At 37.4% G+C, this 24,050-nt stretch overlaps 1 protein-coding gene and 1 long non-coding RNA gene across 6 annotated transcripts in view; one reads left to right on the top strand and one right to left on the bottom strand.

Moving 5' to 3' along the window:
- Nucleotides 1–24,050, top strand: part of cep43 (centrosomal protein 43) — an 83,069-nt gene that overhangs the window by 41,637 nt on the left and 17,382 nt on the right. For 4 of the 5 annotated variants that reach the window (XM_069932136.1, XM_069932132.1, XM_069932137.1 and 1 more), the window contains 4 exons: nt 3,198–3,281; nt 9,543–9,602; nt 11,544–11,749; nt 18,377–18,498. In XM_069932136.1, coding sequence (XP_069788237.1) covers nt 3,198–3,281; nt 9,543–9,602; nt 11,544–11,749; nt 18,377–18,498 — 472 coding nt within the window. The remainder of the gene's footprint in view (nt 1–3,197; nt 3,282–9,542; nt 9,603–11,543; nt 11,750–18,376; nt 18,499–24,050) is intronic. The other variant, XM_069932134.1, reaches the window with a different exon arrangement.
- LOC138760874 (uncharacterized) overlaps nt 4,496–24,050 on the bottom strand; it is a 195,180-nt gene continuing 175,625 nt past the window's right edge. The window contains exon 4 of the long non-coding RNA XR_011355920.1: nt 4,496–4,981. This is a non-coding gene — a long non-coding RNA (uncharacterized lncRNA). The remainder of the gene's footprint in view (nt 4,982–24,050) is intronic.

Raw genomic sequence — 24,050 nt, forward strand, 5'->3', positions numbered from 1 at the left:
CCCTCCCTCTACCTGTTTTACACTAATTATGGACTGGTATGACAGCACAAAAGGACTGTCTGCATTATTGCATGTCACTTTTTTCACTAGTATTATTCTGAATATATGTTTTCCATCTATGTTACGTATTTATTATTTTAATATAATTAGTTTACTGCTATTGTTTTTTTTACCTGTTTGGCTGCAGCAAGTAAATTTTGCTGCAGATGTACATTGTACAATATGTATGACAATAAAATCATTATGAAATGTAATAACTTTCTATATTAGTTAATTTCTCCTATTATTTTCCCTTTTGTTATATCAGTAGTGGTCTTAAATTTTCTAATTTTACTGACCCACTGATTAGAGGAAATATTTTCCTTCTCAAAAGATCCTTCAAAGTTTCTAATTAAGATTTGTTCATGAGTTGATTTCATAACTTTACACTTTGAAGGAGAAGCAAACTTTAAAGTATATATTTAAAGTATTTTTTTTTTCTGGTAAAACATTGTGTGAAGCAGAGTTGTAAGAATCTAGCTTTGATATCCTAACTTGTACATCCTTGCTCTTTTCACCATAGAGTCATTATTTAACCATTGTGATATTTCAGTGTCTCTCTTTAATGCCAATTCATATTTTAACTTTTGGCTTTGTGCAATGCTGCCAATATCCAGAAAAGAGAATGGTTTATTATTCATCTATTAAGTCCAACAATTTTTTGATCTTTTCTGGATATTAGAGACATATCAGCATTCTAGAGGTTAATATTATAATATGAATTACATTTTTCAGCTCTGATCCTGGAATACTATGTAGAGGTTTGGTCTCCTTATCCAATCATTAATGTGTTTGTAATAGGGAGCATGCAATGGAGATTCACGAGACTGATTCTAGGGACAGCAAGTTTACCACAACAGCAAGAAGAATGGGACAGCATTCTCTAGATTTTAGATGAAAGAACAGTAACAAAAGTTTGAACATCTTATTGTCAAATTCTTTAAAAGCTTGAGAATACAGCTTTTCATTATGCCATTAACTCACTACAAGAAGTCATTATGCTTTTGCTGGTTTACAACCCTATTGGAGCTCTGTCATGAGAGGAGGTAATCTGGTGGACAGAGAAAAAGATTCAAAGATGTACTTAAAGCTTTCTTGAAGTGCAAAAAGCCCACTAACTTCTGGGACTCTGGCCTGTGACTGCTCAAAGTGGAAGAAGAGGATAGGGATGGTATTGGGAACATGCTTCAGGATCATACATTAGGTTTCAAGATGTGGAGTCAGGAGCACGTCAATGCAGGCCTTATCAACCACTACCTGGCCCTTCTGTAGAAGACTCTGTTTCCCACATTGGCCTCATTAGCCATCTCAGAACCAGCAGAACAGGAGTGGAAGGAGTTCATCCTCCATCCTGTCGGAATTACAAGAAGAAATTACAATAAGCAAAAGGTTGTCTTGTTCTCTCTTGTGTTTTGTTGTAGTGGCAACATTTTAAGATTAAGATTCAATTTATTGTCATGTAATAAAAAGAGTAATATCACGTAAAGTTGCTTTTGTCTGCTGAATGGCAGACAGATTCACCATTGGTAGAAATTGCCTGAAGCGCCTCTTAAGCCTCTTTCAGGTGGCCAGAATACCCGACTGTAAAGCCATCTATTCTACCTCAGTGCAGCTGTCGGGTGGCCACCTGAAAGTGGAGAACCCGGCCCTGAGGAGCACTTACCTAACCCTCCTCGGGCAGGTATATTCTCCAGCTTGGAGCGCCCCTCGTTGCACCTCAACACAGCATCGTGAATGCAGCACAAGACACAATCCTTTTAAGATATTTAATAAAACATTTAATATCCTATTAAATATTATTTCTTTCACCATCAGGTAGGTAACAATTTAACAACAACGCCTTAAGCTTACTTAGTGACTTTAACGTCGCAAAGTGTTTATTTAGTTTTTTTAAAAAACTACTTTGGGGCATTAGATTACATAACCAAAAGCACTGTAAAAAATAGTACATTGCTTCCAAAACTCAGAACCTTGACAGCTGAAGGCAGGGCTGCCAAAGTTGGCACAATTAAATGCTGACATAAATAAGAGGACAAAATTAAAGGTCTGAAGATATCTCAAAAGAGATATAGGGCTTGGAGAGGGGAAGGGAACACAGTAGTGACTACGGCCAAAGTCCACAGGAGCTGCGTTTGCTTGGGTGTGGCTCTCCTTCAGCCGGCACGTTCAGGTGACAGAAAGGTGTCTTCTCCGCGGCCACATGAACGTCCCAGCTGCACTTCCTCCAGCCGCGTCTTCCGGCGCATTATCTACGTCCGAGCACCTGAAAGCGGCTTTAGAGTCAGAGAAAGAGAAGCAAAAGAGAGTCCGCCCTGCCCTGCCCTCCCCCCGCGGAGTCACCAAGTGTCTGTTGATTCACCTTCAGTGCTCCCGCAGCTACACAAAGTTCAGTCCATGCTATTGGCAACCCAAGCTCCAGGTTCGAACTTCCAATACCATTAGGAGCCCTCTGCGCTCTATCGCATCCCGGTTCCAGTGCGGTATCACTTCAGCCATTTTTGAGCCAGTCTCCAGCAGTCTACAGCCTGGTGCGAATTCATTGACTGCAGTATCCAGCAGCCCATAGCCTCTGTGAGTTCTTTGCTTCGTGTTACCAGCAGCCCTCCCTGCCTGTGTGGGTCCCTTCAGCCGCAGAACCCCTCACTGGCCCGCTGTAGTGGTCACCGTCCTGTGGATCGTCTCCTCTACTTATCCTTCTCAGATGGCGGGGGTGGGGGGGGGGGGGGGGCATGTGGTGCCTTGGGCCAATCCTCCACTTCCCTGGAGTCTGCAACCCTCATGTCTGCTGCTGATCATAGGTGCCCCCATCTTGGGTCCAGACCCTGCGGTCACAGGATTTTAAATAAAACTACCATCAGCTCCTTTTAATGGGCCTTTCAAAGTCTGTACTGAGCTGACGGCAGTCAAACTGGCCGGTTGGACCCCACGGGAGTGCTGTGTCTCCACTCCCTGCTCTCTGTGGGTCTACACCAGCGGTAACGTGCCATTATAGCAGCTCCAGCAGCACCACCTTTTTTTTTTAGAAAGTTCTCCCAAGATTCTGATGAAAACAAAAAGTGAATATATTGTGCAATTGGGCAGGGTATTGTTTCAATTTTACAAAGGTGCTTTATTTTTAAAAATTAAACTGCAACTTATATTGTCTGTTTGTTTGATAGGTCACTCAAGGTATTTCTGATACGGTGCAATCTCCACGCAAAATTCCAGAAGGGAGACAAAGTACCCTAAATATAGGCAGCAAGGTAAGGAACTGGAGATTGCTGTGTCTATTTCTTTGTTGTGGGAAATCATTAAATTCATAGTTTCTGTTAGCAACTATCATGTGTAAAATAGTTTAATGGGAACTAGTTGCAGTAGTTGTATCTGCACATTGCTGTACTTCTTTTGCTTGAATAGAATATGTATGGCATAATGTCTTTAAATTACGTTTAAACTTTGTGATCTGACTACTCCCATGGTCCAGCATGTTTTAAATCTGTAGCACGCATCTGTACTAATTAACTTATTCTGACTAAGATCTGTACCAATCTGTAGCTAGTTGACCTATAAGTGCAGCTTTTGTTGTCTCAACCAACAGTATTTCAAACTGAGTGAAACTTTGGATAGTGGAAAGTTCTCAGAACCTTTGTGTAACCCAGAGGTGTCTGATAGAACAGTGTTAACAGTCCTCTGCACAGAGAAAGATTGATGGCCATTTTCTGTGATTTGGCACCACTTAGATCCAAAGGGTGGGGGATTTTGTGAATTGGGGTTTAAAATGGGAATATTAAATGGTTTGGCTTCTGATGAAACTCTCGAGCAGTGGTTCTCAACGTTTTTCTTTCCACTCACATACCACTTCAGGTATTCACTATGCCATAAATGCTCTATGAATAGTGAGGGATTGCTTAAAGTGGTATGTATGTGGGTGGAAAGAAAAAGTTTGAAAACTTTTAATCATTCCTAATTGTCTTGTTATGAGTATGATTTCATAACTTCAAAGGAAATGGGCCAATGACAATTTTTCTCAAGCAACATATTTCACTAACAATTGAGTCTAGAGCAGTGATTCTCAACCTTCCCTTCCCATTCACATACTACCTTAAGCAATCCCTTACTAATTACAGAGCACCGATGGCATAGGGATTGCTTAAGGTGGTGAGTGAGTGGAAAGAAAAAGGTTGAAAACCACTGCTCTAGAGTGCAACTGACTCCATGGAATTAAGTTAATTGATTCAGAGTTCAGAATTGCAGGGTTTAAACTGGAAGAATTAAATTTTTAATTATTAATTGTTATTTTTCTCTCATTTATTTCCTTCAAATTATTTGGATTGTTTCTTTCACTATCTCAATAAAATGATTGAATTGTCAAGAAGACTGCAGATTTTTTTTGATATTTGAAACCAAAAAAGTAATTCACAGATTTGAGTTCTTCAATAATGAAACATCAGCAATAAAATGGGAGGAAATTTCAAGGTTTGGAAGCTGAATTAACAAATTATTTTAATTGATTTTTGAATTGAAGATGCAATTGTATAAATGATTAAACAGCACAGCCCAGTTAGAATTCAAAACTGGTTAACTTCTTAAGCTCATTGTTCATTAATATACTTTTAAACAGCTGCTGTAACAATATAACAAGATTTACCGCATCTTACATGCCACTTGCTTGCTTTAAAACCTTGCTATTTGTTTTAGTGATTTAATGTTGCAAAATCTTCAAGCTGGCTTTCTTACTGATATGCACCTGACTGAAACACTTCTCTCAAATCTGTTGCATTCAAGCTACATAAAGCTTATCTCCGGACAGAAAGGCTTTCGACAAACCCCTTCATTCTCTTTATAACTTGCTTTCTCAGTACTTTCCACTGGGTGGTGGTAGTTTCTTCTGCAAGTCTTCTGTACCGAGCTGTATCAAACATGAGGCATGATATACATCTTATGATCCATCCTGCTGGCTGACCTGAAAAGGAGAGCCATTTTGTTATTAGAGTTGTAGTCCATTATTTTTAATATTCCAGCTCAACAACCAAAATCAGTTCACCAGTTAGTGTTAAACTTCCAAATGGAAGACAATTTAGTACTCTTCATCCCCAACCTGACTGACCTTTGCATTTTCCTTCCAGAACTATATTATCAGTCTTCATGTTGTCAAGCCTCAGAATACAAAAATTATCCCCAGGAGTGTTTATGTATTATGGAGTGATAAATGAAGTTTATTGCCATATACTTAAGCACAATGTGCAGATTGCTGCAGCTTCCCTGGTACATAAAACACAATAACAACTGTTTAAATATAATTAATGCACAAGAAGAAAGAAAAGATGATAAATATTCACAATCTGCTATGTATTTGGTGATTTTGGATTAATATTAAGGGTTGGGGAGTATAGGGAGGTTCAGGAGCCCAATAACAAATGCACATAAAAAAGTGGTGTAGCTTGTGGCTTTGATTACATCTAATTATTGCTGCATCACATTTTATTTTTGTTTTGATTGATTATCTGATAGCAGCTAGACCACTGTATATTCTCACAACTGGCATTTCAGATATATATGGGGAAATGCAAGGCTTCTTGCCATGCTTGGGTCAGGCATGAAGAATATCTAGTTTTCTAAGGTTTTCATGAGCTATAAGTGTCTGTTGAATTTTGCTGACAGGATTAAATTTCACAAACAGAAGATTTGGTATGGTCGAATGTACCAAGATGTAGTGATAAAGTTTGTTGTCTGCAAAAGTTATAGTTGTACGATTTTTAAAAATCTATTAATTTAACATTGGATATTTTAAATTCATATTTATTGTCAAGTATCGAAAATGCAATGAGAGAGGTTGTCTTGCAGACCAGTGGACATCTTTCTATAGTACAAGTAAGAAATAATACAAAAGACCATTACACATAGGAGCAGAAAGACTATTTAGCTCATCGAATTTGCTCTGCCATTTTTAATCATGAGCTGATCCATTTTCCCACTCAGCCCTATTAATCAGCCTTCTCCCCGTAACTTTTGATGTCCTGGCTAATCAAGAAACTCTCAATCTCTGCCTTGAATAGACCCAATGACTTGGCCTCCACAACCATCCTCTGGCTAAAGAAAGCATCTCTGTTCTAAGTGGACACCTTCAATCCTGAAGTTGTGCCCTCTTGTCCTAGACTCTCCCACCATTGGAACTAACCTTTCTTCATCTACTCTGACCATGCCCTTCAACATTCAAAATGTTTAAGTGAGATCCCCTTCATCCTCCTAAATTCCAAAGATTACAGGCCAAGAGCTGACAAATGCTTCTCATATGATAATCCCATTTATTCCCTGAATTATCCTTGTGAACCTCCTCTGAACCCTCTCCAACGTCTGCACATTCTTTCTTAAATAAGGATCTCAAAACTGCTCACAATTCTCAAAGTGTGGTCTCACTAGTCCCAAACATTTCAGCAAGTTTTTAACATTGATCTTAAATGTAACAGTACGGAAAAGTTAAATACTCTTTTGTGACCAAGGCTCAGTGTTAACAACAGGTTGATGTCAGGAAGAAAGGTGTTGCAAGAATAAATCATTGCAATTAAGTAAAGGAATATGTTATTCCTTTCCCATATGTGTCAAGCAAGCTTGGTTGAATTGAATTGTTTATTGTCAAATATAACCCCAAAGACACAGTGGAAAAACTGCTTTGTGTGCTGTTCAGGCAAGTCAACCCATACTGAAGCACTGCAGGTAATCTTACAGAGAGAAAAATGTTCAATAAAAAGTGTGCAAATCATTATCATTTTAGCATTGCTATTTCTACTGGAGAAAGAAAAATTGAACATTTGCAGATCTCGCTGGCCCTCCCCTCTGTGTTAGATCACCAGGAACACGGGAACACCTACATCAGGCTACAGCTCAATGTTCAATACATACAAGCAAAAGATGATCAAACTAAAGAACCTGGGAATATGTCCGTCCTTTTACAACTGGATCCTCGACTTTCTCATTGGTAGATCCCAGTTAGTGCAAATTGCAATGTCGCCTTCTCCATGCTAACTTTCAGCACAGGGGCATCCCAAGGCTATGTGCTTTGTCTCCTGCTCTATTCTTAACATCATCAAGACCAAGAACCTTGTATTTGATTTCAGGATGAGGGACCACACACCTGCCCACATTGATGAGTAGGAGATGGAGAAGATTAGAACCTTCAATTTTGAAGACACACCAATACAATACCTCTACTTTCTAAGGAGTGTGAAGAGATTCAGTACATCATCAAATACTCCCAAACTTCTATAGGTACACTATGGTAAGTATATCGACTGGTTGTATCATCACCTGATTTGGTCATTCGACTGCCCAGGAATACAGAAGGCTCCAGTGGATAACAAATATAGCCAGGTTCATCACAAGCTTCAACATCCCATCAATTGAAGACTTAGATGTGAGAACCCTCATCACTCTGGTCACAACCTCTTCTCACTGCTACCTTTGGGCTGAAGCCTGAAGAACAGTATCTCTAGGTTCAAGATCAGTTTATTTTCCAACATCAGTCTCTTGAACCTACCCTTGTTGCAGGGCATCAGTAATAGGGAGAACACCCCCTTTTGAGAAGAGGAGGAAACGACCCCAAAAACGGTGATCATGGTGGCGGACCAGCGAGGGACTCTGTGGCTAAAGAACACACACAGGTGGTACGCTGCTGGCGACTTAAAGCCAAAGGACTCACATCAGGCACTGGAGAGTGGCTCAGGGGGATCAGGTATCAGAACTGGAATTCAACAGGGTGCTAAGGGACAAGAAAGGCTTACAAAGGGCACTGAAGGCTTTCTCATCTTGTTGGAGGTTTGGATCTGGGCTCAGGTTGCCAATTGTTTGACTTGAGGCTGCAGGAGCACTGGAGGCAAATCCACTCAGTGAATCTGAGGGGACTATCTTTTACTTCTCTTTCTCTAAGCTCTTTCAGTTGGCCAAAATACTCCGATGTAAAGCTGCATATCCTACCTGTATGCAGCTGTCTGGGTACCCACCTGAAAGAGCGGGACATCCCTCAGAGGCGCACTCAGCAACCCTCCTCCGGGAGTGATTATCTCCGGATTGGCGAAGTCCCCCGTCACACCTGAATGCAGCTGCCTAAAAGTAGCTGCTAAGGGGTGGGTTGATGACAATCAGGCGACAACCCCCCCTCCCCACGCCTGACAGCCCCCCTCCCCTGCCCCGACATCCCGCGCTGGCTGCCCCTGACCCAATGTCGCCTGCTGACGAGCCGGAGTGCGCTTCGAGGCACCTCTAGTGCAGCTGTCCTTTTCAGGTGGACAGCGCAGCGTTTTCAGGGTTGCCACCTGAATGATGATTCCACAGCTCTGAATCCACTTCTGCAGGCGCATTCTTGGCAAAGAATGCACCTGAAAGTGGCTTCTGACTAAGAGGCATCCTTACATGCAAATGATGAATCTTTGTCTGCCAAATGGCAGACTAAAGGCATTTACATGACAATAAATAAAATTAAGGATCTGAGTTGTATGAATGTTAGAGATAAACTGTTAATCTGGTCACAGAAGAATCTTTCTTACTCTACTCAATATTTTGTGACAAGTAAACTTAAAACTGAAATAAAAATTAAACTGCATTTGGGATTGACCACTGTTTTCAGGAAGGGAGAGCCATAAGGAGAGACCCTATAGAAGGTGAATACTGCAGATGAGAATAATAATCATTGGAAATTTCAATACAGAAGACTGAACTTCATCTTGAGGTCAAATATTTGGTCAGGATTAGGAACTATTTGGTGTGGTTTAACCTACGTTCGGTTATGTCACAAGTTTCAAGTATTCTGGTTCAGGATGACTGTTTTGGCAGAAAAGGATGGAGTCAATGGTGAGGAACCAGAGATTCATCAATGTGTCCACATTTAGAGATTCTTTTCATTGACTTTCCAAATTTATCTTCTTGCATTCCTGAGAAGGACGAAGAGGTTAGTTTTACATTCTATTTTGCCTTCCTTTTCTGCACTTTAGAAACTGAATATATCCACCAATGTGGACACATTTTAAACTGAAAATGCTCTTAATATTTTAGTAAGTGTTCTTACCCCCATGATATTTTCATTTGTATTCTATTTTAATACATATTAATTCCTGAATCATCTCAGATCTGGTAAAATAATGTAGCTAAATATGGATTCTGAGAATCAGAAACCCACAGGTTCTGGGAATCTAAAATAAAAACCAAATAAGCTAAAAATATTTTGCAGTGCAGGCAGCATCTCTGGAAAAGTAAATTAATGATTTATAGAGTTTGTCACTTTGCAATCAATTCTGCATGGCATTTAAAGTATAAATACTAGATTCACAATTCAAACCCTCATTTAAATGCTCTCTCTTGCCTGGTGGTATTAATTCAAGTAACTTCCATGTGAATCCACTTAATAGAAAGAAATATCAATGAGGTGCAAATAAAATGCCAAAGACTTCAACTTTCCACTGATTACTTAAAGTTACTGGTTCCGTGCGAGATGTAGTATGAGTTATATGATTTTTTTTTATGTTCATGTTCAGATACCTAGATACAAAGGAACTGGTAAAGTTAAAGAGAACGGGGAGAAAGCTGGTGAGAAGGTAACTGCATGATGCCACAAATTGGTGATGGTGCAAGCATTGCCCTTAACACAGACCCGGCACATTGATTCCCAAAGGATATTGCAAAGTCTAAAATTTACACAGCTCTGCAGGCTTTTGGCTAAGGATTTTGGAAATCCCAAAAATTCCGTCGTGATAGGCACATCTTAGAAGTGAAGAGTTTTCCTGTCTGTAGTTTATTTGTGCTATACATTATTTTAATATTTAGTTATTGCACCATCATTGATTTGTGAAAATATTAATCACTTGCTTTTTCTGTAGTAACACTTTATTTTAAATTTAGACACAGTAACAGACCCTTTGGCCCATGAGCCCTTGCTGCTCAAATACCCTAATTAACCCACAACCCCTGAATATTTTGAAGGATAGGAGGAAACTGGAACATGCAGAGAAAATCCACACAGACAGGGAGAACATATGGATAGCACTGGATTTTAACCTGGGTCACTCAGCATTGTGCTAACTGCTACGCTAGCCATGCCTTTATAATGCCTTAAAAATGACACTGTCCTTTAAATTCCTCACAAAATTTAGCATTTTTCTAGTTATATATTTGGTTTGTGGGTGAGTTACTGAGTTACTTTCACCTGTTATGTTTAACTTCTGTGCCATTTTAATATTGTGTGCTATATCTGTGCCAATGGTTAATGCATACTGTAAATAAATGGCAAACTATTGATGATTATGCCTAGTTTAACATTGCTTCTTCCCCTCTAATTTTGTAGATATTTTGTCTGCCTTGGCATTTCTAATATTTAATCATGTTAAGAAAATTATAAATGTAATGGTGCTTCTTGACTGACAAGGAGGTCAGTTGATGTAAATGTTCCTGACAAATGCAATTGCACATTAGATTGAAGGAGCTAGAAGTATTGCTTTAGTTATGTAGAGTAGAAAGCTAAATGATGAAAGTAAGATGCTTAATGTGCTATTGTACTCCTTTCTCACTTAGGTAGATCTTTATGTTGAGGCAATGCAGCCACAAGCTGCTTTCAGCCATAATAATTAAGAGTTGATCTTTATTTTTAACTCACAATTGCTCTAAAATTTGTAATTGGTGATTTCAAGGAAAATTGACCATTTAGATCAGTGGTTTTCAAACTTTTTCTTTCCACCAACATTCCACTTTAAGTAATCCCTATGCCGTAAGTGCTCTGCAATTAGTAAGGGATTACTTAGGGTGAATGTGAGTGGAAATAAAAAGTTTGAAAACCACTGTTTTAATCGTACTTAATTGACTCATTATGTTCACGGTTTCATAACGCCAAAGGAAATGGGCCAATGACAATTTTTCTCAAGCAAAACATTTCAGTAACAATTGGGTCAATAGCAATGGTTCTCAACCTTTTATCTCACTCACATACCACCTGAAGCAATCCCTTACTAACCAGAGAGCACCGATGGTATAGGGAATACTTAAGGTGGTATCTGAGTGGAAATAAAAAGTTTGAAAACCACTGATTTAGATGGTTATAATCCTATTAATTTGTGGATTATTTTAATTCAGTCTTGTTCATTGTTCAATCCTTCAAAATTCAATCCATAAAGCCTTAAGATCAGTAGGTTGTATAAAAATATATTCATGTATTTACTGTAATTCTTTCTGTACATGTATATATTAATGCTAGAGCAAAGTTAAAATGGATAAAGCTCTCTTCTTTCTGGATCTAACGGTATCCGAAGAAATGCTTTTTTGTCCAGTTGTACAGTTAAATGATCATATACTCAAACTATTTATAGCAATAATCTAATATTTAGATTGTTTATACTTTTCAATTTATCTATTAAAGCATTTTCTCATTATTTCACATTGATTAATTTCATCTGTTCATGGCAATATTTTAAAAATAATGTTCAATTTGATTTGATCAATGTTTAGTTAGTTTTAAAAATATAACTCTTGTATTTGCATTTCCAAAGGTTGTTGACACCAATCTTGGAGATACCAGTGTAGCCATGGGTGACATTAAAGCCATAGCTAATCAGTCTTCAGGTGTACCAAAACAAGATTTGTTGTCTAACATGTCTACCAGCCTCCCGGAGAAAGATGAGAAGATATATTTTGGTGAAGATGATGATTCATTCTTTGATGACCCATTGCCTGAACAAATGAAAACCTATGGATGGTAAGGGAAGAAATATGTATATTAAGTATGACAAAATGTAATTTAGTTAGTGTAATCAAAATGTCCCCTGACACTGTGGAAAATCATCAGACAAAGTCTGTCAGTAACCCATGTAAAGAACTAATAGGATTGGTGTCCAAAATAGATGGGTTAAAGGGGATGATTTTGAGGAGCTTATTAAAGGAGGGGTAATAACAGACAGAGATGTTAGGAAGAGAATTCTAAAACTTTGGATGTGGGCATCTGATACACACCATCAAAAGATGTGAGATGTGGTGTAGGTGATAATGATGATGTATAGGCCAGAACCAGAGTGCAGAGAAGTACAAGATGTACTGAATAGTGGGTATGGCTAAAGAAGAATGTAAAGAGGAAAGACCATGGAAAGCTTTGACTGCAAAATTTCTCATTTTTAATCTGAGGCATTATCAGGTCACAAGAAAGTGTAAATCTGTGAGTATTAGGGGTGATGGCTCAATGGAACTGGTTGTGTGTCAATAATCTCAGGAATGGGTTGTAACATAATTGGGTGATGACATTTCTGACCTTGGTATTACTAATTTGGTAAGAGAAAAGAAACAAAATATCATCATAAAACTTTTGTTTTGAATCAGAATTTATTGTCATGAACAAGTCATGAAATTTGGTGTTTTGCAGCCATGTCATAGTGCAAACATCCATATTATAACCATCTTACGGTATCTATGGTTAATTGATCATTCAGGAATCTGATGGCAGCGGAAAGAAGCTGTCCTTGTGCTGTTGAGTGCTCATCTTTAGGCTCCTGTACCTTTTTCCCCAATGGTAGCAGAGTGAAGAGGGCATGGCCTGGGTGGTGGGGGTCTTTGAAGATAGAGGCTGCTTTATTAAGATACCATCTCATGTAGATGTCCTCGATGGAGTGAAGTCTGGTGCCTGTGATATTGCAGGCCGAGTTAACAACCCTCTGGAGTTTATTCTTGTCCTGAAAGTTGGTGCCTCCGTACCAGGCAGTGATGCAACCAGCCACAATGCTTTCTTCAGTACAGCTGTAGAAGTTTACGAGTCCCCTTGGTGACAGAACAAATCTCCTCAGACACCTTTTGCACTGTTTTGCTGTTGTATTCATCAAACTTCATTTGAACAGGTTTGCAGCATAGTTACAAGAAATTAGCTTGTGTGAAGTCTCCAGAGTTTTGCCCCTTGAATACATTTAATATTACAACTCAAATTCTCTGCTTGGTTAATACAGAAACAAATGGGACATGGTGCCCTGAAACATCAACTTAGTCTTACTTTCTTCACCAATGTTGCATATCTTTTTAATTTTTTCGGGAGTCCATCAGCCTTTAATTAGATCGCCCAAGTTCTCAAAAGGATTAATGAAATAACTCATCCTGTTCCTCTCACATGGTGAATATTGCAAATGCATCAGTGTTCCCTCCTTATATTCACAGATCACAAGAAAAAGGAACAGAAGCAGGCCATTTGGTCCATTGAGTCTGGTTCGTAAAACCTCCCTGAGTTAAATTGTTCTCGCATCTAGTTCCAAGTTCTGGCCTTGTCCCCATATCCCATGATACCCTGTCTAATTAGATACCTATCAATTTCCCCTTTAAATTCCCCCAATGATCCTGCGTCCACAGCTGTCTGTGGCAATGAATTCTACAAATCCACTACACCCTCTGGCTAAAAAAATTTCTCCTTATCTCTCTTGTAAATTGGTATTTTTTTTTAATTCTAAGACTGTGCTCTCTTGTCCTGGAATCACCCAGCAGGGGAAACATTTTATTTATATCCACTCTGTCCAATCCATTCATTATTCAAAATGTTTCTACGAGATCCCCTCTCATTCTTCTATATTCTAATTAATAGAGTCCAAGAGCTGTTAAGCATTCCTCATTTGTTAGCCTTCTCATTCCTGGAATCATTCCGGTAAACCTGGTATTCTTTAGACATTGTTGGAACCAGCAAATGTTACCCACTATATCTGCCTTGTCCTACAATCTGAAGTTGTGGGCCACAGGGAGCATGAATTTTTCCTTTAGGCCTGATGAGTTAACACCAGAAGTTTATATTTATAGCTGCTATCCCCAGTCAGACAATTATATAGCCCTGCAGCTCAACCCTTCTATGCCAATGAAGGTACCCTCATGTTTCATTTGCCTGCAATTGGGCCAAATTCTTATATACATTTCCAATGCATGAACTTGACCAAGTGTCTTTAAATATTGCAGCTGCGTCGGTCTCTGAAACTTCCTCTTGCAGCTTGTTCCATATGCCGCCACACTATGTGTGGTTAAAAACAACACTCAGTTTCTCTTTAAATCTTTCCTCCCTCACCTGGAACCTATAGTTTTAGATTTCCCTAACCATAACCTCATTATGCCTATCGTGGTTTTATAAGGTTGCCCCCTCATCCTCCTTTACTCGAGTCCCAGCCTATCAAGTCTTTCCATTTATCTGCAACCCACCAATCCTTAAAACATTCTTGTGAGTATTTTCTGCATCCTCTGGAGAGAATTGTAAACAATATTCTTGGTCTCACCAACATCCCTGTTCAGCAGCAACATAATGTCCCTTTAGTGGGAAAAATTATTCTAAGAAATTAGCAATAATCACCAGAGATTTTTTGCAGTTAGATGTAGCAATTGACTTCTTTATCACTACCATTTGATCTGAGAGATAGAAGTGGCTTTGGGTTGCATTCTTCAGATAGCAAAAACCACAGCAGCGAGAAAGCATAAGTACCACTTGATTCACATTTGTACAGTAATTTACAAAGTGATGATGGTAAAGAATGAAGTGGAAAGGAATTTCAAAAGAGACAAAATATCTTTTGACTATTTGCTGAAAATTAGGTCAAGCAACTCAAAATAAAAAGGGTGATATTTGAACTCTAAAATCGCTCTTAAAGTGCACATTGGTTTTCAATACTTTTAGGAATTGAAAAAGATTTATTAAACTAAATTGGTAAACTGCAGATACCTCAGGGTACCAATGGACTTATACATGTACAGGTCAAGGAAGACTCATTTAGTGAAAAAATAAGTTGATAACTATTAACTTTTCAGTTTGGTTTAAATAATTTTGTTGAAACTTCTAAGAATTCCCTGATCTTATTACCCCCAAATGATTAATTTTGGGAGTGTTTTGCCTCGATATATCATTTACTAGTTTTCATTATTTTCTGTACTTCCCCTCTTTTGTAAGCAGCACATCTGCTGAAAAACTGTGATACTGATGAGGATCCAGAAAACGTACAGAAATACACATTTGGAAAAAGATGGCACATTTAGCGTAGCAGTTAGCGCAATGCTGTTACAGCTCCTGTGACTGGGATTTCAATTCCGTGCTGTCTGTGCAAGTTTGTAATTTCTTGCTGTGTCTGCGTGGGTTTCCTCCAGGTGCTCTGGTTTCCTCCCACCGTTCAAAAATGAACTGAGAGTTTAGGTCAGTTGGGTATCTCTGAGCGGCAGAGGCTCATGGGCTGAAAGGGCCTGTTACCATGTTGTATGTCTTTAAAAACAAAAAGTGGGGGGAAAAGTTTGAGACTGCTGAGATAATTCAGTGATTTGATGTTAGAGATAATTTCTAACACAAGAAATTATTCTGATGGCTCTAAAAGCTTGTAAATAAAACTTGAAAATTTTTACTTTTAAATGTCAATAACAAAAGTTATTGAAGTGACGCGGTTAGTTAGCATTTAACATTACATTATTATAGCACTGCCTACCCAGATACAAATCCACCACTCACTGTAAGGAGTTTGTACATTCTCCCCGTGATCATATGGATTTACTATGTGCTTCGGTTTCCTCTCAAAGGCATAGTCTTTTTTACTATCAATTTCTTGTAAAATACAATACAAATCAGATATATATCCTTTTTTTTTGGTATTGAAAGTACATATTCTTCAAAACTAGATTCAGGTAATAAAATCATATGTCGACCACATAACTGTTTTACAAAAGATCTTAATTGATAATATACAAATATAGAATTTCCACTAATACCATATTTCCTTTGTAATTCGTCAAAGGAACCCTCAGAAAAATAATCAGATAAATTTTTTTATTCCCTTCTTTTCCCATTGTTTCAAAGTGGCATTGGAGACCGTAAAAGGAATAAGTTGATTATTATATAATGGCAATCTTCCAGAATATATATTTTTAAGTCCCAATTTTTTAAGTTTACTTGTCCATAAATGCTTCAATATTGGCACATCGTAAGTTCGTAGTAAATTTTTATTCCATCGAAACAAAAACTCATGAGGAAATTTTTCTAAAAAATAACCGCCATTTCTATCTTTACCCAACTAGGTGGGTCGTCCATATTCATTAATGCACTAAGAAATTTAAATTGAGCTGCTTCGTAATAATACTGAAAATTCGGTAATCTTAAACCTCCAAATTGAAAATCCCACATCAATTTTCTCTCACAAAGGCATAGGTTAATTAGTCACAGGGGTCGCATAGATTTGTGGGCCTGAAGGCCTGTTACTGTGAGTTAACTTTAAATTAAATTAAAAAGTATTAAGTAGAATCAAACATAATATATTTTGGTAATTTCATGCTTTAAATCAAATGACGATGGAAGAACTGCCGTTATGTATCAAAGTACTTGGAGCTCTATTACTGGGGGGGAAATTGCTTGCTTTTCAGCAAAAATCTGTTTTGTAACCTAAATATCTTTACACCTTTACTGTAACTTGTTTTGCTTGTTGAGTACAAAAATTATTGGCCACTATAATGTATCAATTTATTCTGATACTGAGCGAAAATACAAGCATAATCTGAAATTATTTTTGCATGTAAAAAAGTTCCATGTTTCTTTATTGTCTATTCTTTCATAATGGATGTTAAATTTAAGAGGAATCAAGTACAGAACGTATTTTATTTACTGCAGTGGAGAATGTTGAGATGGTTTGTGACTTGCAGGCAGTTATAATCAAATGTATTTGCTGCCCCAAAACACAAAATGTAGGAGGAACTCTGAGCAAGTCACCATCCATGGAAGGGAATATATAGTCATTGTTTTAGGCTAAAATGCTCATCAGGAAAAGGTAGAAATGAGGAGATACTCAAATACAAGGGTTAGGGAGAAGAACAGGTTGGCAAGTGATAGGTATATACAGGTTAGAGGGGGAAGAAATTGGGGACAAAAAGAAACTAGGAGGAAGTGGCAGAGGAAGATTCACTCTGATTAGGAGGAAGAGGGTGGAGAACTAGAGAAAGGAAGGTATGGGGGATAGAAAGAGAGGACGAGGGAGGGGAAAGAAAAGGATAGGAGGAGGGGGTATAGGGCCATAGAGATGAGAAAGCTAGTGGTGTGGGGTGGGGGTGGTTGGTTCAGAAAACAAAGGGGAAGGGGGTTGCTGGAAATTGGAAAAGTCCATGTTGATGCTTCCTGGTTGGAGACTATTGAGACAATACGAGACATTGTGCCTCCAATTTGCAGGTGGTCCCTACTTGGCAGTACTTGTCCATGGTCAGATGTGTCAGTGTGCAACTGGGAAGAGGAATTGAAGTGGCTGGTCACTGGGAGATCCAGGATCTTGTGGCAGATAGAATGAAGGTGCTCAATGAAATGATTCCCCCAGTCTCCCTGATGTAGGGGAGGCTGCACTGGGAGCATGAGATACAGTAAATGACCCCTACAAATTCACAAGTGAAGAGTGCCTCACTTAGAAAGACTGTTGATGTCCCTGTGGCCAACCACTTCAATTCCATGCCCCATTGCAAGACTGATGTGTCTGCTTGTGGCCTCGTACTGCCGGGTTGTGATTACTTGCAAATTCAAGGAACAATATTCTGCCTTGGCAGTCTCCGACCAGTCAGCATCAATATCGACCTTCAATTTCCATTGAACTCCTCCCCTGTTCTTTCATTATCCTTCATCCCTTTCTCCAGTTCCACAACCTCATCTTCCTTCTCCTATCAGAGAGCCATCTTTTTCAGCCTTCTGCCCCCTCCCCATCATCTCAGCTCCTTTCTCTTCTTCACCCTCCCACCTGTATCCACCTACCAGCTGCTAGCTGGTGCCCCTCCTCTTGCTCTTCCCCCTCTGCTACCTCCCTCCCACCTTCATATTCAGGCATCTACCTTATTTTTGGCACTCCTGAAGAAAGCCTCAGGCCCAAAACATTGACTGGCTTTTGCTTTCCATGGATGCTGCTTGATCTGCTGAGTTTCTTTAACACTTTTGTATAGTGCACTCGGCCGCAGCACCTGCAGGCTTCTTTATCTCTGTCAACAAATTATGCTCTTACAGTCTTTTAGTTTAAGTATCATTGTTTCAGGTAATGGCATTGATCATTCAATTTACTAGATTTAAATTTATCAGCCACTTTAGAGAACTTTGAGCTTTTGCCTCTGAATCGTTCATCCAGGCCTTTTAATTGCTGATCCAGTGAATTAAGTATTTCTGCCAGCTATTCATTTGGAACTATATTGAATCAGATTTCATTTTGATTGAGCCACTATCTTAGATAATGATCCAAACAAGCTACCTATTTTATTTTAAAGATTAGTGTTGAACTTTATTAAGAAATGAACCCATTTAAAATTCTGCATTTCTCATATAATTCTCAAGGCCTGAGTTTCCCCAACACCAATGTCTGAAAAAGTTTTTTTCCCCCATGTATAGGCAGACTGATTTAAAAAGTAAACCTGTGGGTAGCCTTGCATCCCTTTCAGATGCTCCTCCTCTGACAGCAAACTTGGGGACACTGACAGGAGCACCTACATTAAAAGAAGCTGATTTAAAAGGTAAGTTTTAAAAAAATCTTTTACCATCCCTAGCTAAATCATTTTAAGCATTTAGGTTTGCTGTGTTGAGAAAGGTGAACAATTTTTGGGTTAATTTACATCACATCTTATTATGATTCCTTTTATTTATTCCATCAGTCTACAAAATATTTATATCCGGGTTCTGGAGGTGAAATGGAGTATCTCTCTTTACAAATATTTAAAAAGATTGTTCTTTAAAATTGCTACCTCAGTGTTAAAATTTCACTTTTTCCTTCAAACAGTGGGAATAAGTCAGCTAAAAGGGCAGGTTGGTGGAAGTAGTGCCATGGATGAAGTCCTGAAGCTTGTTATATTTGCCTTCTGTCAGGTTAATGAGCTGTTTTTAGTTAAGCATTTAAAAATGCTTTTATTGACTGTTGTGTTTTTATATGGAATTCTTACTCATTTGTTAGTCAGCAATGTACCCAATTTGCCATCATTCATCTGGAATCACTGGGACCTTTTTATTAATTCATTACTGCAATTTTAAAATTTGAGTTTTTTTTTGTCTTTCCTTCTTATTTTATTTGCCAAATTTCTTCAAGTTTATTATTATCTAATTGTACATGAACAATCAGACAAAACAATGTTTCTCCAGCCCACAGTGCACACACATACATGTACAGCACAAAGTAATCACATATATATATGAAAATATAATATCAAATAAATATTTTGGAATAATTTACTGGTTTCATTTAGAAGACTCAAAGTTGCAGGACACAAAGATAGAATTCATCAATCTCACAGTCTGTAGGAAGAAACGATTTCCCAGCCTGGCAATCCTGATTTTCATGTTCCTGGACCTCCTTTCTGATGGTTGTTGGACAAAGATCCTGTGTGAGAGATGGTGGGGAATCCTCCACCACCACCATCTCTCCTTTGAGCCCTATTTAAGCAATGCTCCTGGTGAATGTCATCAATAGAGGAAGGAGAGACCCCAGTAATCTTCTCAGATGTTTTGACGATCCACCCTATTGACTTCCGGTCCAGTGCTTTGCGGCTGCCATACCACAAAATAATGCAGCCAGAGAGGAGACTCTCAATTGTGCTCCTGTAAAATATTGTCAATCGGGGTCCAGTTGCCCTGTCCTCCATAGGAGGTGGAGGCGTTGTGGGTCCAGGATAGGTTGTCCATTATGTTGCACACTGAAAAACTTTGTGATCTTCACTCCTTGATGTAGCCAATTGATACGTAGTGGAGAATGGTTAACCTTCATCTTCCTGATGTCCACAATCATTCTCCTTTGTCTTGTCCATGTTGTCCATGTTAAGACCTGGTTTTATTCCTGCACAATTTGATGAACCTCCCAATCTTTTCTTTTGCTATCTTCCCTGTTATACCCCTGAGTTTTCTTAATTCTTGCATAGATTCATAGTTAAATCCTCATCATTTGGCATTTAATCAACTAGAAACTCAAATAACTTACAAAAAAAATTAAAGTTTTATATAAAAATTTAAAATTGTAAAAGTAAATGTACTCCGAAGCAAAGCACAACCCCTTGGCAGCAAATATGCAGCCAGCAGAGCACCCTGATCATGCCCCATCCGCAGTTGAATAAAGTTACAATAAAGTTGTGTTTGAATGAAATGGCAGCATCCAGGATGAAGAGCTAGCCAATACCACTTGCTGCTGGGTTGAATTCCCCAGAGTTCCCCTATTCCTGCCTTTATTAGCATTAAGTAAATTAGTAAAGCTTTATTGTAAATTTGGGGGAGAGAGGTTAATTATGACGAGGCCACAGTTCGTGCAACACTTACAGCGCCCATGACTGGGATTTCTTTTTGAATATTTAGAATCAACACATATATAACAAAAAAATCATGTATCACATTATTATAAAACTTGATTAAATACATGTTATATAGGGGGAAAATAACTAAACCCACCCACCCAACCCCTACTAAAAAAAATAAATTACTAAAATATTAATAAATATAATTATATATTAAATTGGATTGCCTCAGAAAACATTCAAAGATCCCAAAAACATTTCACAAAAAAAAACCTATTTATTTCTAAGGGAAAGCTTTGCCGATCCAGAAGATTCAAAAGAATTATTTATAATTTCTAAACCAATGTTCAATCTGTTAAAAATGCAGATATCTGCTTCTCAAATTATATGTAATTTTTTTCTAATGGAATACAACTTTGAATATCTGTTTGCCAGCTTCTTAATGTTAATGAAGCATCTGATTTCCAAGTAACAATATATTTTCTTGATATCACCAAAGCTAATTTTACAAATTTCAATTGAAAATCTGATAAATGTAGTTTAGGAGTTATACTTTCAAAATTACCCATCAAAAATAACTGAGTTCAACAGCAAAACAATACCTGTAATCTGTTGTCAAAACTTACTAATAGAAATCCAAAAAGGTTTAACCTTTGAACAAGACCCTGTAGAGTGAATAAATGTTCCACTATCTTCACTACATCTAAAACATTGATCCGATGTACTCAGTTTCCATCTATTCAATTTTTGAGGCGTAATATGTACTGATGTACAAAATTATAATGAAGTAATCTATACCTTGCATTAATTGTATTAAACATAATCTCTTTACATAAATTTTTCCAAATTTGTTAATTTATTGATATTTATAACTTGTCCCCATCTTTCTCTTGGCTTAATTAAACCTAATTTAGGTGCTTTTTCTTGAATCATATATGTTATTGAAATAAACTTTTTAACCATTCCATCAGCAATCAAATGTTCTAAATCTGTAGGATCTTTTAATACCATATCTGGTCCTAATTTCTCTCTTAAATAGGATCTTAATTGAAAATAACAAAAAAGTGTATTACATGGAATATCATACTTAATTTTTAACTGATCAAATGATACCAATTTACCATTTTCACAACAACCCCCTATTTTAGAAATTTCTTTAGTATAACAAATATTTTAAAAAGTATTATCTTTTGAAAAAATTAAAGGGGGATTAATTAATGGTTTTTTTAATGATAAGACCTCCATCATTTTCTAACATTATTCCAAATAGTTACCAAATGTTTCAATAATAGAGCATCTCTATCAATAACCATTAACCCTGGTTCCCATTTATAAATAAATTCCTCAGGTATACTTTTTCTGATCTTATTTAACTCAATCTCTATCCATGATGGTTTAATATTCCCAAATAAAGAAACAAGAAACCTAATTGTGCTGCTCGATAATAAAATTAGATAGTTGTAGTCCACCTAATTCATATTTCGATATTCTTGCCATCTTGCCTTGCCAAAGAAAATTCCTAACTTGTTCATTTGAATCCTGAAAATTTTTTTGGGGTACAGAGATTGGTAAAGTTTGAAATAAATACTGAATTCTTGGAAAAATATTCATTTTGATACAATTAACCCTTCCAATTAAAATTATAGGTAAATTTGGCCATTTTTTATATCTTCATTTATTTTTTTAAATAATGGAGTGTTGCGGTGCACATCCTCATGGCAAACCGGCCCCGCTTGTATCGTCACATGCCAGGGCAGCCATGGGGAAATGGTGTCATCAGAGTTTTCTCTCTGACTCCAGCACACACCCTGGGCAGCGATTATAACGTCACAATGCACCAGACTGAGTTAATGCTGCCCTTAAAGGGGCACGCTGAATTTGAATAAAAACAGTCATTAACAACCCTCAATGTGGTGATTGTGTTTCTTCCACTACTCACACCGCCACAGGAGTATAATTTAATTTATATAAATTTTTCAAATTATTATTTATACATATTCCTAAATATTTAATCCCAGTATCAGTCCACTTAAATTGAATGTCTTTTTGACATTGTGAATAATCACCCTGAACTAATTCATTACCTCACTTTTATCCCAGTTGATTTTATAACCTGAAACTCTTCCATAATCTATCAATTGTTCAGAGAGTCTAGGTAATGATAATTGCGGTTGAGTTAAATATACCAACACATCATCTGTAAATAAATTAATCCTATGCTCGGTTTGATTAACCATAAACCTTTCAATTGTTGGTCCATACAAATCATTTGCCAAAGCAAACAAAACTGGAGATAAAGGACATCCCTGCCTACTTGATCTAGTCAAATTAAATGATTGTGATATCTGTCCATTAGTTATTACTTTATCTTAAGGGTTTTTATAAAGAGCAGTAATCCAATTCACAGAATTAAATCCTAAACCAAATTTACCTAAAACCTTAAATTAAAAATCCCATTCTCATCTAGCTAGCTTTTTCTGCGTCCAATGCAACCACAACACTTAAATCTTTCTTCTTTTGTGCTGAATGAATTTATACTTAATAACCTTACTATATTTTCAGAAGTTTGTCTATTTTTAACAAAACCAGTTTGATCTATATTTATTAATTCATAAAGAAATGCATTTATTCTATTGGCTAATACCTTTGCCACAATTTTATAATCTACATTTAACAACGAAAAAGGTCTATTTTATTCTTGCTTTACAATCATTATTCAAAACTGTTGATTGATTTTGAGCCAAATGCAAAAAGAAATCAATTGTAGAGTATGTATCAAATCTATTAGAATAAAAAGAATAATCTCTAGGATGTTTCCTTCTCCATATATCGATTAAATTTAAATCCTTCATTAAATATAACATAGCTTTAGCTGCCTTAGATGTAACTATCCAAACAAAAATTAAAATCACCTACTAAAATATTTTCATAAACATCTTCCAGATTTAAAAAGGTATCTTGTAAAAATTTTTCATCATCTAAATTTGGTGCATATATATTTAATAAAGTTCATTCCTCTGAAAATATTTGACATTTCTATCTGCAGGATCCATAGTCACACTCTGAACTTTAATAAGTAAATTAAAAAATTAAAATTAAAAAAACGCTACTCCTCTCGCTTTAAAATTGAATGAAGTATAAACTACTTGATCTACTCAATCACTTTACAATTTTAGGTGTTCTTTTTCGGTTAGATGAATCTCTTGTAGAAAAGCAATATCTACTCCCAATTTCTTAATACAAGACAGAATTTTCTTTCCTTTTATTTTCCTGTTAATCCCATTAATATTAAAACTCAATCTTAATTGCTCTATTCATTTTCCCTATTCTTAAAATCCCTTTTCATCACTCCCATCCTGGAAGAATTTCCACGAAATAATTTGGTCCTGAGCGTCATCATCTGCCATCCAACAACATTAAAATAGTTCAGATTAAATACATGTTTGATTATTAAAGAAAAAATGGATAAAAAGGAAAAGAAAAACAAGTTTCTCCCCAACATGTGCAGGAAGAACCAGCACTGCTACTTCCCTCCATTTTACGGGTCTTGACCAAGCCACAAACACACATGTAACTGCCAGAAATCAACTTACCATAAATATTAGTGTATAATGCGACCCTCCTCCCCATTTGAGGGGAAAAAGGGGAAAGATTTTTACCCCCGTGTATAATACAATCCCCCTCCCCTCACCTACCCGCATCACGCTGCCATCTCTCACGACCCCCCCCATCCACCTAAGTCGCGCTGCCAACTACCCCTCGGCTGCCCGAGACACGCTGCCAACTATCACTCA

The sequence above is a fragment of the Narcine bancroftii genome, chromosome 4, assembly GCF_036971445.1.
Source record: "Narcine bancroftii isolate sNarBan1 chromosome 4, sNarBan1.hap1, whole genome shotgun sequence".
Classification (NCBI taxonomy): Eukaryota; Metazoa; Chordata; class Chondrichthyes; order Torpediniformes; family Narcinidae; genus Narcine; species Narcine bancroftii.